The sequence below is a fragment of the Stylophora pistillata genome, chromosome 1, assembly GCF_964205215.1.
Source record: "Stylophora pistillata chromosome 1, jaStyPist1.2, whole genome shotgun sequence".
NCBI classification, from domain to species: Eukaryota; Metazoa; Cnidaria; class Anthozoa; order Scleractinia; family Pocilloporidae; genus Stylophora; species Stylophora pistillata.
The window spans coordinates 50333661-50346238 of record NC_142519.1 but is presented as its reverse complement, the minus strand read 5'-3'; the positions used below and the strand labels follow the sequence as shown (position 1 = coordinate 50346238).

Sequence of the window (12578 nt, the reverse complement as noted above, 5' to 3'; positions counted from 1 at the left end):
ACTTTGGATTTTTTGAAAGTTGAGCTGACTATGTACCGTTGTCATGGCGACGTAAATAGATATAAAGAGGCAATTAAAATCGGCTTTGTTTCTTTGTGGAAAATCTAGTCATTAGATTTTCTTTATAACTTGCATGCAACGAGCTTGGAACGATACTCACATGTTAACACCATTTTGATAACAATTTAACAGAGAGATCTTCCATTGTGCCTTGTTCAAAGTTCACTCGATTTTCTAGAATTTCCTTTGTTTAAAATCAATTTTTTTCAATACTCCAGTTACTTATTTTCTTTAAGTAAACCCGTACCAAATTTCGTGAAATTGTTATGAATGGTTCTCAAGAAATAGGCATATTTCCGAGAAAGCAATTTTCCATTCAATCGCAGTGTTTTACTTACTACGCATGCGCTGCATTTAACTGGGCTCTTTGAGTAACGACGAAAAAGCTGAGAATTGCTGGCTTCATACCAACGTGGTCTGAAGAGACCCTTCCCTTCGACATTAATTTGCATATAAAAAATGAACCAATTAAAAACAAAGAATTCTCAAGATTTAGGCTTAAATAGCGCTAAAAATACATATCTGAGGATAGTTTATGCACCAAGGAGGTTATCAATTGTTTCAAACCTGCGGGTAACTCTCTAGCTTTCATGCACCATCATTTTGAAAACAACGCAAATCAGTGTCTTTACTTAATCGCGCACGTGTCAAAGCTCATTTGCATAATTCTAAAAAATGACGAAGATACGTCTTTGACCGTTTAAAATTCGTTTGTTTGTCTTTTACGTTAATTATCTTAGGTTTTCATAACAGTTGGATAGAAATAAATTGCGAGTCTTGCTAAAACGTTGCATAAACGTGATCAGTCGTAACGCTTGAGTGAAAAAGTAAGCAAAGGGCGATCGGAAGGCGATTCCTCGATAATTTTCCTTGAATCAGGTCAATAGCTAACAGAGTGGAGAAGATCAAAATTAAATAATCCAGTTTGGCATTCTGGTCACTTTAGACATAAGGTGTCGCTTAAAAGGACACACAAACGAGTTAAAACATGTATGTTATGGTGTTATCAACGAAACAACCTTCTGCAAGAATTCTCGTTGTTTCTACCGAGGTTTAGCACACGGAATGCAATCAAAAGGCCCTCTTTTCTGAACCTTTGCTGCCATAATTAGAGATTTTACGTTGATACAGTCCACAAAGTTCTTGAGGGACAAGCTTAATCATTCCTTAGGAGGCAAATCCGGCCTGGTATGTTGCGTGATGTGATTATGCCAACTTGTCCATTTGTTCCATGACTTGTTTCGCGGGTATGTAAATTGAAACTTAAAAGTATTTCATGTAAGGAATTAGAACCAAAAGTTATAGATGGACTGAAATAAAAGAATTGGAGACGGTAATTGAGCTTACATTGGTCTACCTCCCCCTCCCCCTCCCCCTCCCCCTCCCCCTCCCCCCACCCCGAAGGCTCTAGCATACCTCGATCCAGCCCTCTCGCCTTGGATGTCTTTTACCCATGTGTTTGTTTTGCGGAGAGGAGAAGATCTTCAGTTTTTGATATGTTTTGAGAAATTTATCGCACAAAAATGTCTACTTGTTTCATAGAAAGCGAGGATTGTAGTGGATGCGGGTATTTAAGCGGAGCTTCAGTCCTGATATCTCTCCTGGAATGCCAGGACGACGTATCAAGTAATTTGAAGTACCATCTATCCAGCGAAATCCTCGAGTACGAGTCAATTTTGCTTCACTACGGTCATTTTGGCTCCGAAAAGGAGAAAATAAAACGGACGTTTCTATGTTCTAAACATCGGAACGTTTTGGGAAAACACTGTGTTACGGTATTTTCCAAACCGCCAGAAAGATATAACTCGTACAACTCAACTACTTTATTGACTGACGTAATAACTACGAAGCGATATCGACAACCAGTACAATAACTATCTTTTCACTTAGCTACGGAGCGATATAAATACTAATACAATCAGTATCCTTATAACTTAGAGCCCTTTACAAATAATATCACTTAAATCTCAGTGTACTACCGCACAACTCACAGTTCTCTTGAAAATCTTTAACAAATTGTCGACGTCCGTAATTCTTTCTCTCACGTAGCCTTCCACACGACTTACAATTCCAGTAAATAATTCCAACAACTCTATCCGGCTCTCGCTCTCCTGGGCTCTTCACAACAGCAGTTATAGCTCACTAAAAGGCCTCTCTCTTTAAGCTAGCGTGACTCCTTATATATCTTTCAGAAAAGTTCTAGAATGTTCCAGAGATCTGTAATATTGCTATTTTTAGAAACATTACACTATGATTACATCATAACAAAAATATGCTGAGTCACGGTTCTAGAAGGTTCTCCTTAAAGTTCTCGCTTAGTCATCATGACTAAATGTTCTAGAAACTTCTTCGTTCTATTTTTAATAATTACGTAACGCAACGCACTCTAGAAAAATATGGGCGCTCTCCATAACACCCTCCCCCTTCGAGAAAAGAAAGTTTGCAAAACTTTCTTGCAAAGCTCAAGGTCTCGAGAGGCAGTCTGCAATAACATTATCCTTTCCTTTTATATGTCGGATGTCCAAGACATACTCCTGCAGCATTAAACTCCACCTCAACAATCGCTGATTCTTGCTCTTTAATTTGTGAAGAAATACGAGGGGGTTGTGATCGCTATACACAACAACGGGCAAACTTGAGGAACTAACATAAACTTCAAAATGTTGAAGAGCTAACAGCAGTGCTAAACATTCCTTTTCGATGGTGGAATAGTTCCTTTGACTTTTGTTAAACTTCTTTGAAAAATAACAAACCGGGTGTTCTACACCTTCATCATCCTCTTGTAACAACACAGCACCAGCGGCAACATCGCTTGCATCAACAGCCAGCTTGAACGGTGAAGAGAAATTAGGCGCTGTTAAAACAGGGGCACTCTGTAACATGGCTTTCAGCTCTTCAAAAGCCTTTTCACACTGGTCACTCCAATTAAATTTCTCCTTCTTGCTGAGCAGTTTTGTCAATGGCTCTGTGACGGTTGCAAAGTTAGAGCAAAACCTTCGATAATAACCAGCCATACCAAGGAAACGCATCAGTTGCTTTTTGTTTTCTGGTCGTGGAAACTTGATTATGGCTTCGACCTTGGCGTTAACTGGCTGTACTTGTCCTCGTCCGACGACATGTCCCAAATACGTCACTTGTGCTTGGCCAAACTCGGTTTTGGAGAGATTGATTGTTAATTTGGCCTCGCTCAACTTCCTGAAGAACTCACGGATAGTTTCTAGATGTTTCTCCCAAGTTTCACTATAGATGATTACATCATCAATATAGGCTTCACAATCCTCAAGGTTGGCGATGACTTTGTTAATGAGACGTTGGAAGGTAGCAGGAGAATTTTTCATACCAAAGGGCATGACCTTGTATTGGTAGAGTCCTTCTGGAGTTACAAATGCTGATATCTCCTTAGCGCGATCCGTTAACGGTACTTGCCAGAATCCTTTGAGAAGGTCAAATTTCGTTACATACTTTGCCTTTCCCAGCTTATCGATACAATCATCCATTCTTGGGATTGGAAAGGTGTCTGTCTTAGTCACACTATTAACTTTCCTGTAATCGGTACACATCCGATAGCTCCCATCCGGTTTAGGCACGAGTATACATGGAGAACTCCAACTACTGCTGCTTGGTTCGATAAAATCGTTCTCCAACAAATATTTTACCTCTTCTTTGAGATACTGTTGTTTTCTCGGATTCAGCCTGTATGGGTGTTGTTTAACAGGAGCAGCATCACCGACATCCACGTCATGGTAAATCTGATTTGTCCTAGATGGTACATCAGGGAACAGGTCACTATACTTTTCAAGTAGCTTCTGTAGGTCTTGACGTTGACTCTCTTCAAGGTGTGACAGCTTGGAGTCCAAATTCTTTAGCACATCGGAGTTGGTGAGTTTTGATGCGTCAGTAGGACTGAGATGACTACTACTAAACTCACTACTTAAGTCTTCGGGCTCAGAAATAACTACATTAACGTTTAGGGGCTCTTTAACTACATTATTATCTCTCTCTACGTAAGGCTTTAACATGTTAATATGACATAATTGCGTCTGCTTACGCCTATCTGGAGTAACTACTATGTAATTAAGGTTATTTAACTTCTTCTCAATAACATAAGGACCAAAAAATCTAGAATACAATGTGTTACCGGGCACTGGCAACAATGAAAAAACTTTTTGACCTGGCTTAAAACTACGTTCTACAGCGTCTACATCATACTTCTTCTTCATTAACTTCTGAGAAGAACTAAGATTGTCTCTAGCTAGTTCACAAGCTCTAAATAACTTAGTACGAAAGTCTGAAACATATTGTAAAAGATTAATAGACTCACTACTGCTTGACAATAATTTCTCCTTAAGCAGTTTAAGAGGCCCTCTCACAGTGTGCCCAAATACGAGCTCAAACGGACTAAATCCTAGGGACTCCTGGACGGACTCGCGTGCCGCAAACAGCAATAGGTGGATTCCCTCGTCCCAATCTTTCTCTGTTTGGAAACAGTAGACTCTCATCATGTTCTTTAAAGTCTGGTGCCATCTTTCAAGAGCTCCTTGACTTTGAGGATGGTACGCGGATGATCTATACTGTGCGATTCCAAGCTCGTGCATTACTTGTTGAAAAATACCAGACATGAAATTAGAACCTTGGTCAGACTGGATAGCGCTAGGAAGACCGACCAGCGTAAAAAACTTCGTTAAAGCTTTGACGATAGTCTTGGCTTTGATGTTTCTCAGGGGCACGGCTTCAGGAAATCTGGTGGACGCACACATGATGGTTAACAAGAACTGATTTCCAGACTTCGTTCTTGGTAGCGGTCCGACGCAATCAACAATTACACGGCTGAATGGTTCTTGAACGGCTGGCAGAGGCTGCAGTGGCGCTTTTGGAATGGTTTGGTTTGGTTTCCCAACCATCTGACAGTCGTGACATGACCTACAGTACTCAGCTACATCTTTTCTCAGGTTGGGCCAATAGAAATTATTCAAGATCTTCCTGTGAGTTTTGTTCACACCTAAATGGCCAGCCAGGGGAGTCTCGTGTGCCATACTTAAAATGTCTTGCCTGTAAGTTTTCGGGACAACAACCTGGTACTTAACAGCCCATTCGTCCTCAGCTGGAACATCGAGCGGTCTCCACTTTCTCATTAGCACTCCATTCTTTGTAAAATAACAGGTGGGGTTCTGTGATACTTCGTTTTCACTGACGCTTCTTGAAAACAACGGCGAAATTTCTGGGTCTTCACGTTGTCCAGCGATGAGCTGAGAGGTCGACATCTTCTCAGACTGATCTGTTAAATTCTTCTCAGGTAGGATTTCTGTTGGCTCAGAAGGGGAGGGACTTGGCTGTTCATCCTCAAAAACTCGACTGATAAGGGTGTCCGCTAAGGCAATTTCTTCATCGCTGGTTTTCCTCTTCTTGTTCATGGCTCGCGTTACTACACATGCAGGATAAAGACCAGGAATTATCTTCTCGACGGGGTCTGGAGACTTTTCTGAACTAGGCTTCTCTGTAACGACAGCATTAATGACCACTTTGTCTCCTGCAAGGTCATTTCCAAGGATAAGATGTACTCCATCGAACGGCAATGTTGATTGTATTCCAACTTTCACAGGACCAGACACAAGATTTGACGACAGAAAAACTGTATGGAGCGGCACTGGGGTATACTCGGAACTGATTCCTCTGATTAGAACACTTGCACCAGTGGACGATTTCTCAGAAAACAACAACGTGTCACTTAATAGCAAAGACTGTGAGGCTCCAGTGTCTCTTAGAATCTTGATCGGTACTGAATCTGTCATATCACGGGATAATGATACTGAGCCATCGTGAATAAAGGGCTGGAACATATCCATGACAGATTTAGACGAACCACTGACGTCATTTGTAGAGATTGTCTGGGTCTTCTCTCGAGAAAATCGCGGAGGTGTACATTCACTTTCAGAAAATGAAGGCGACGGCTTGGCAACAAATCCGTTGGGCTTCGATTCCACACCATATCTTTGCGCAGGTCTCCACTTTTCTGGGCAACTGGAAATCAGATGACCTTCTTTTCTGCAATAATAGCAGGTTGGTGGCTTGATGGGCTTATTTGGAACAAACCTGTTTTGTCTTGGCGAGGTGGAGCTGGAACGATTTGTAAAATGGTTACCAGGGTTCTGTTTGGGAGGTGCTCCGTCATTCTGTTTACTCCGCTGGCTTCCAACCCATCGTGATACGGAGGGAGGCTGAAATCTACTGTTAGGCTGACGGGGCTTTTCCATGAAGTTCACTTTGTGACTCAGCGAAAATTCATCTGCTAACCGTGCAGCGTCTTCCAACGTTTCTGCTCTTTGCTCGTTAATGAACGTTCGGACATCACTATGAATACACCTCTTAAATTCTTCAACTAATACCAACTGTCTTAACTTATCGTGACTCTTATCTACTTTCTGTGAATGACACCAACGATCAAATAACTGTTCCTTACTCCTAGCAAATTCTACGTAGGTTTGACTACTAACTTTCTCATAGTTTCTAAATTTTTGACGATAAGCTTCAGGAACTAACTCGTAACCCTTTAAAATAAGATCCTTAACTTCGTCGTAACTTGCAGCTTGTTCTACACTTAACTGTGTATATATTTCCCTAGCTTTACCAACCAATACACTTTGTAATAACATAACCCAGTACTCTTTAGGCCACTTAAGACTACTAGCTACTTTCTCGAAGTGCAAAAAGTACTTATCAGCATCTTTTTCTTGGAATGGAGGCACTAACCTAATGTTCTTTGTAACATCAAAATTTTCACTATGCTTTTCACTACCCGAGACTAATCCTAATTGCATTTGTACCTCTAACTTTTTTATTTCCATTTCATGCTGAAATGCCAATTTCTCTCTCTCTAGCCTCTCTTGTCTTTCCTCTCTCTCCAGTCTTTCCTTTCTCTCCATTTCTTCTCGTCTTTCTTGTCTTTCCATTTCTTCTCTCTTCAGTTGCATCTTTCTTTCCTCTTGCATTTCTAATTTCTTAAACTCCCACTGAAGCTGTAGTTTCTTTAACTCCGAATCAGACGTTTCAAATGCTTCCAAAACTGTTTCTTTGAATACTTGTAAACTGACCAAATGTTTAACAATGATATTCTGAATCTGGTGTTTTCGCATTGCTTTCTTAACCTCTAACTGTAAATGTTTCGCTAACGAAATCAGCTCGTCCTTCTTTAAGTCGTAAAACGTGTCCTCACAAGGTTCTGACATGAACTTCTCTGGATCAAAATCCGTCATCTTTAAGCTTATCATATAAGATTACTGAATACTATAATACTCTTCTGTAAAATTCGCTCCCGGACAATTACCTCTGCTCTAAATACACTTCCACAAAATTCTCTCCCGGACAGGCCCCCAATTTCTGTTACGGTATTTTCCAAACCGCCAGAAAGATATAACTCGTACAACTCAACTACTTTATTGACTGACGTAATAACTACGAAGCGATATCGACAACCAGTACAATAACTATCTTTTCACTTAGCTACGGAGCGATATAAATACTAATACAATCAGTATCCTTATAACTTAGAGCCCTTTACAAATAATATCACTTAAATCTCAGTGTACTACCGCACAACTCACAGTTCTCTTGAAAATCTTTAACAAATTGTCGACGTCCGTAATTCTTTCTCTCACGTAGCCTTCCACACGACTTACAATTCCAGTAAATAATTCCAACAACTCTATCCGGCTCTCGCTCTCCTGGGCTCTTCACAACAGCAGTTATAGCTCACTAAAAGGCCTCTCTCTTTAAGCTAGCGTGACTCCTTATATATCTTTCAGAAAAGTTCTAGAATGTTCTAGAGATCTGTAATATTGCTATTTTTAGAAACATTACACTATGATTACATCATAACAAAAATATGCTGAGTCACGGTTCTAGAAGGTTCTCCTTAAAGTTCTCGCTTAGTCATCATGACTAAATGTTCTAGAAACTTCTTCGTTCTATTTTTAATAATTACGTAACGCAACGCACTCTAGAAAAATATGGGCGCTCTCCATAACAACTGGAAATGCGGTAAAAGTGCTTGTCAGCATCCAGAGCACAAAGGAACATATAAGGCAGTGAAAGGTGGCCGAGTATTCCCGGCCAGACTGGCTAGAGATTTTTTCAAAGTTTTTGGAATGATAGTTCCAGTCGGATCACGTGAGTACTATTTTCAATTCCTTGAATGCGAAGGTTCTTATCACCAAGATCCACAATAATTTTTTTCATGACAAAATTTTATCTCTTTTTTTGCATCTGCTCAAGTTTAATTCGGCTTTGTTTATTTAGTCGATTTTGTCCAGTTTTCACACTGCTATGTTTATTTACTCCATTTTGTCCAGTTTTCATCCGTGAAAAATTTGTCGGCGGCGTGGTGGGAGGCGGATTTGCCCGCCAAAGCCAAATTTTTTAAAGTCGAGACAAACCATTTACAATTGTAAAGTGTTGGTGATGACAGAAAATATTTCGAGATAGACAAATTTTATGTTGGTGCGGTAGGCCAAACAGTGTTGAAAGTTAGGAACCGTTTTACAAGGAAAAGTTAATTAAGCCTAGCTAGTAACATCTGCAACAGAGTGAAAAAATTTCCAATTATTTGCTCTTGATACAAGTAATTAGAGAGGAACACGAGTAAGAACAAGAATAGGGAAAGGACGTCCAAATGAAAATTACAATGAATAAAAAGGAATAATTAAAAAAACCAGCGAGAAAGAGAAAGAGAGAGGGAGAGGGGGGAAGCCAATTCGTGAGTTTCGTTCAGTTTAAGTAACATAACAATGCGCAACATCAAAAAAGCAAGGCGTTCATTTAAAAAAAAAGATGAAACAACGATGATAACTGTATCAATTAAGATGGCAACCAGAGAATATAAACAGTTTATAATCTTAGGGATGGCAATGACCATAACGATATTTTTGCGTGTAAGATTGTCAAATTAGGTGGCATTTGTAAGAATAACTTTCTTGTGTACATTTCAACCATCTGTAGCAGCTGCAGAAAGTTACATAACAGCCGTTTAAAGAATGAGTGGCTTTTGCTAAGGACATCAGAGGAAGAAAAACGAAATCTAGCTGAAGATAAGGGTTCTTGTGGCATAGCATACCTGTCGAGGTACGTATATTAATAACTTCATGCATCCCACATGCAAGAGATCTCTAATGCTTAGTGCAATCAGTCCGACGGTGATAAATGTTATCAATTACTGATTGCCTTGCCTGATTTTGAATTTTCAGGAAGCAAAAAGGGAGGCAAAATCGGCGATGTTTTCTATTCCAGATTTAGAAGTCGAAATATACAACCGGGATTCCACTTGGACTCCTCAGGAAGTGGCATGAGATGGCTGAAACTTATTCAAACGGTGACTCATCAGATGAAGAAGAAACCGATGGGCACGTGTTAAAGACCTACAATGAGGTTATGACAAGGACTGCCTCACTCACAGGACAAAAAGTAGAACCGTTTTCTTCTGGGCTTTAAAAGGAATGGGAATAGGTAACAACAAATGAAAAAGCCCTATGTTTGGATCACGTGGAAGAGACATGTCGCGCTGTTTGCAATGTAATCGCTCTGAAAGACTGCGAAGAGTTATTGCAAGCATTCAAGGCTCCAAAACAAATGAAGTTTGCTTGGTTGACTTGAAGTTGCTGATAACCACATACAAACAGGCACCTTCGATTAACTTGAAAACACAGATCTTAGGGGTATGTAATGCAACGAGCTATTCAGCAAAATTCTTAAAGAAAATGCAATAGCCATTTGAAAAACTGAGCGATCGACAAATTAAGAAGGCAAAAATGTCGAGGCTGGTTTCAACGTTAACAAACTGCCACACCGCAGAGTCCGAATAGACCTAGCGAAACTTGATCATTTTCTGTCTTTTGTAGACCAATCATTTTTTAAAAAGGTGTGGCCTATGGAACAAGGACTTTAAAACTTGACTCTGATTACCGTCTTGTCCTGCAAAATGTCATCAGAATTGTTGGACGATCAACGATGATTGAACAATCTCTCAGTTAAACACTGTTGCGAGGAGGTCTTTGACCCCCTTGGAAAATCAACGCTTTACAGAATTTTGCAAGCAAGAGAGTCCTCTCAAAGGCGATCCCTTCAAGGGCTAGACAACACTGCTGCAAGCGGAGCGGAAGGGTTTGAAGCAATGCACAAGATAGTGGAGGATTGGAAGAGGGCGGGGCAACTGCAAAGTGGTGTGAAGACGTTCGGAAGAATCTAAAGGATGCAAAGCAATACCTGAAGACAGCGTATGGGATGCACTGTCAAGAGGATAGAAGTCCTTGCCTTGACCGTTGTATGCGTGTATGCGTTTTTCTCTAAGCGATCCCCAAAACCCCGAGTTTCAAGGAAGTTGTTCCCATGAATCTCAAGCTAGCTGTGATAGTTGCGAAAGTTTGAAATCCGTGATTCAGGCAATCGGAAATGAAACTGAATCTCCTTTGATAACTTTTGACAGCACAGAGAAGAAAGAAGACCTGAAACACGACCATGGTTAAGCCAGAGAGGCGATTCTTTAGTGGAAGGCGCATATAATTTGGACAAAGAATCAAGAGAGAATAAAACAGAAGTTTCTCGCGTCCCTCCGAAAAAATGCCTCCTTCATTGTCATGCTGGGGCATCAAATTCATCCAACTAAAATACAGGGAAAAGCAGTCTGAGTGGTTTGGAAAAAAAGGAATAAACTGGCATGTCAGTTCAGTTATTACGAGGAATGCAGAGGACAACGGCCTTGAGATCATGTCATATGTTCATCTTTTTGAAAGCTGTGCCCAAGACTGGAACACGGTTTACGCAATTCTGGAAAACCTTCTCGGTAACATTAAACAGATCAAGCCTACCGTAAATGAAGTATTTTTGCGATCAGATGACGCAGGCTGTTAGCACAACAACAATCTAAGTGTAGCTGGCTGTAACGTTGGTTCACGCGCTGGAATCAAGGTGATGAGGTAAGATGAGAATGCTTTTTGATTACAACGCGAAAACATTCTTTCAGAAACATGCAAATTTATAGCTTGATCGACTTCAGAACTTTTAAGTTAAAACTTTCTTGCTGTCTCTGTTCATTATAGTAACTTATATTTCAGAGCCGATGCAAACAATGTTGATCAAACTCTTTCAATAATACATTGCAGAAACATAATTATCCTCTCCACCCTTAAAACGTCGTATACCACCTACCCCCTTGCTTAAAGGCAGATTACAACGTATTTTAATAAACCTCTGTAGTTCACATGCTATTGCGATACGCACAATACGTGTCGCGAATGAATGCTTACTTTCTCAAAGGATATCCTGAGAGAGTTAAACTGCGGAGGTATGTATTTATGGCGGAGTTGCCCTTTTATTGCTTCCTCTTTAGAATCGTTAAGAGTATAATTTTCATATTAACATTTTCATGATGAGTAGAATGTGTTAATAGAGGCAGGAGAATACACTAAGCCTACCTAGTAACATCTGTATTAGTATGGAAGGTATTGATAGATCAGTTATTCCATTCGAGATACTTCCTTTTCTAATTCTCAAGCTATGATTTCTCTGAACCACAATCTGGCAAGGATGTTTTCCATCGCATCATCAGTCCAATGAAAGGGGCAGCTCGTAGATATTGCAATGAAAGCCATAACATTTTGACGGCAGCTGACATGCACGTAGCATTAAAAGTGAGACAGGTGATAGCAACGTCAGCTGTTGTTTGCGAAATTGTTAGTGATAGAAAGGAACTCAGAATTAAGGGCATCAGTAATTTCAGCTTTTTCCACAATTTTGCGTATGAAAAGGATGGTCTTTGGCTCTCAAAAGTCAATGAGGTCGGTAAGGACAAATTAATACCATAGTCAGAGCTCGTCCTTGAGAAGCAAGACCCCATTGTGTCAAGGGAAGTAGACAATCATGGTTTCCTCGCCACAGCTCCACGGCCGAAAAAAAGATTCGCAATCATAGCAAAATTTATAGTGATGATAAAGAGGACATGCTATTTCACTGCCCCAGAAAAAGATTGCTGCTCTTAGTTCACTTCTTCAGAAGAACTCCAAGATCATGTGCACCTCGGGGAGCACAGCAAGAAAGAAGCATCAGCGAGCCTTTACGACGACCTTAGACGTGACTGGGCAATGAAATTTTCCTCCCTAACTCTAGAATCAAAGATAGCAACACCCGAAGTGACGGGCGAGGTTGTACTTACTAAAGTGTGCAAGATGGGCTGGGCCATTCAGAGACAGGAGGGTAGTGGAACAAAATTCACCGAGAAAGTGAAAGGGTATCTCTCAAGTAGGTTTCAAACCGGTGAAAGAATGGGCGGAAAAGCCGATTCCGCGCAAGTTGCGGCAGAAATGAGAAAGGCGAAAGAGACAGATGGTACAAGAAAATTCACGAGAAATGAACGGCTAACGAAGAGCCAAGTTCAAAGCTTCTTTTCGAGGCTTTCTGCTTTGTAACGAAGAAAAACCACAGTCCCAAAAGATTCAGAACAGGATGCAAACGACGACGATGATCACGACGACGAC

The 12578-nt window shown here is 40.5% G+C and overlaps 1 protein-coding gene and 2 pseudogenes across 2 annotated transcripts in view; 2 read left to right on the top strand and 1 right to left on the bottom strand.

Moving 5' to 3' along the window:
• Window positions 1-12578, top strand: part of LOC148742938 (delta-1-pyrroline-5-carboxylate synthase-like) — a 595352-nt pseudogene that overhangs the window by 493194 nt on the left and 89580 nt on the right. The window lies entirely within an intron of this gene.
• On the bottom strand, window positions 2523-7310 carry LOC148742945 (uncharacterized). The gene has a single exon (XM_088749177.1). The coding sequence runs from the start codon at window positions 7308-7310 to the stop codon at window positions 2523-2525; it is 4788 nt and encodes a 1595-aa protein (XP_088605303.1).
• On the top strand, window positions 8064-10080 carry LOC148742944 (uncharacterized; annotated as a pseudogene).

Excerpts from the sequence above, each read along its gene's own strand:
- LOC148742945 (XM_088749177.1), bottom strand. The coding sequence starts at position 7,310 with ATGACGGATTTTGATCCAGAGAAGTTCATGTCAGAACCTTGTGAGGAC.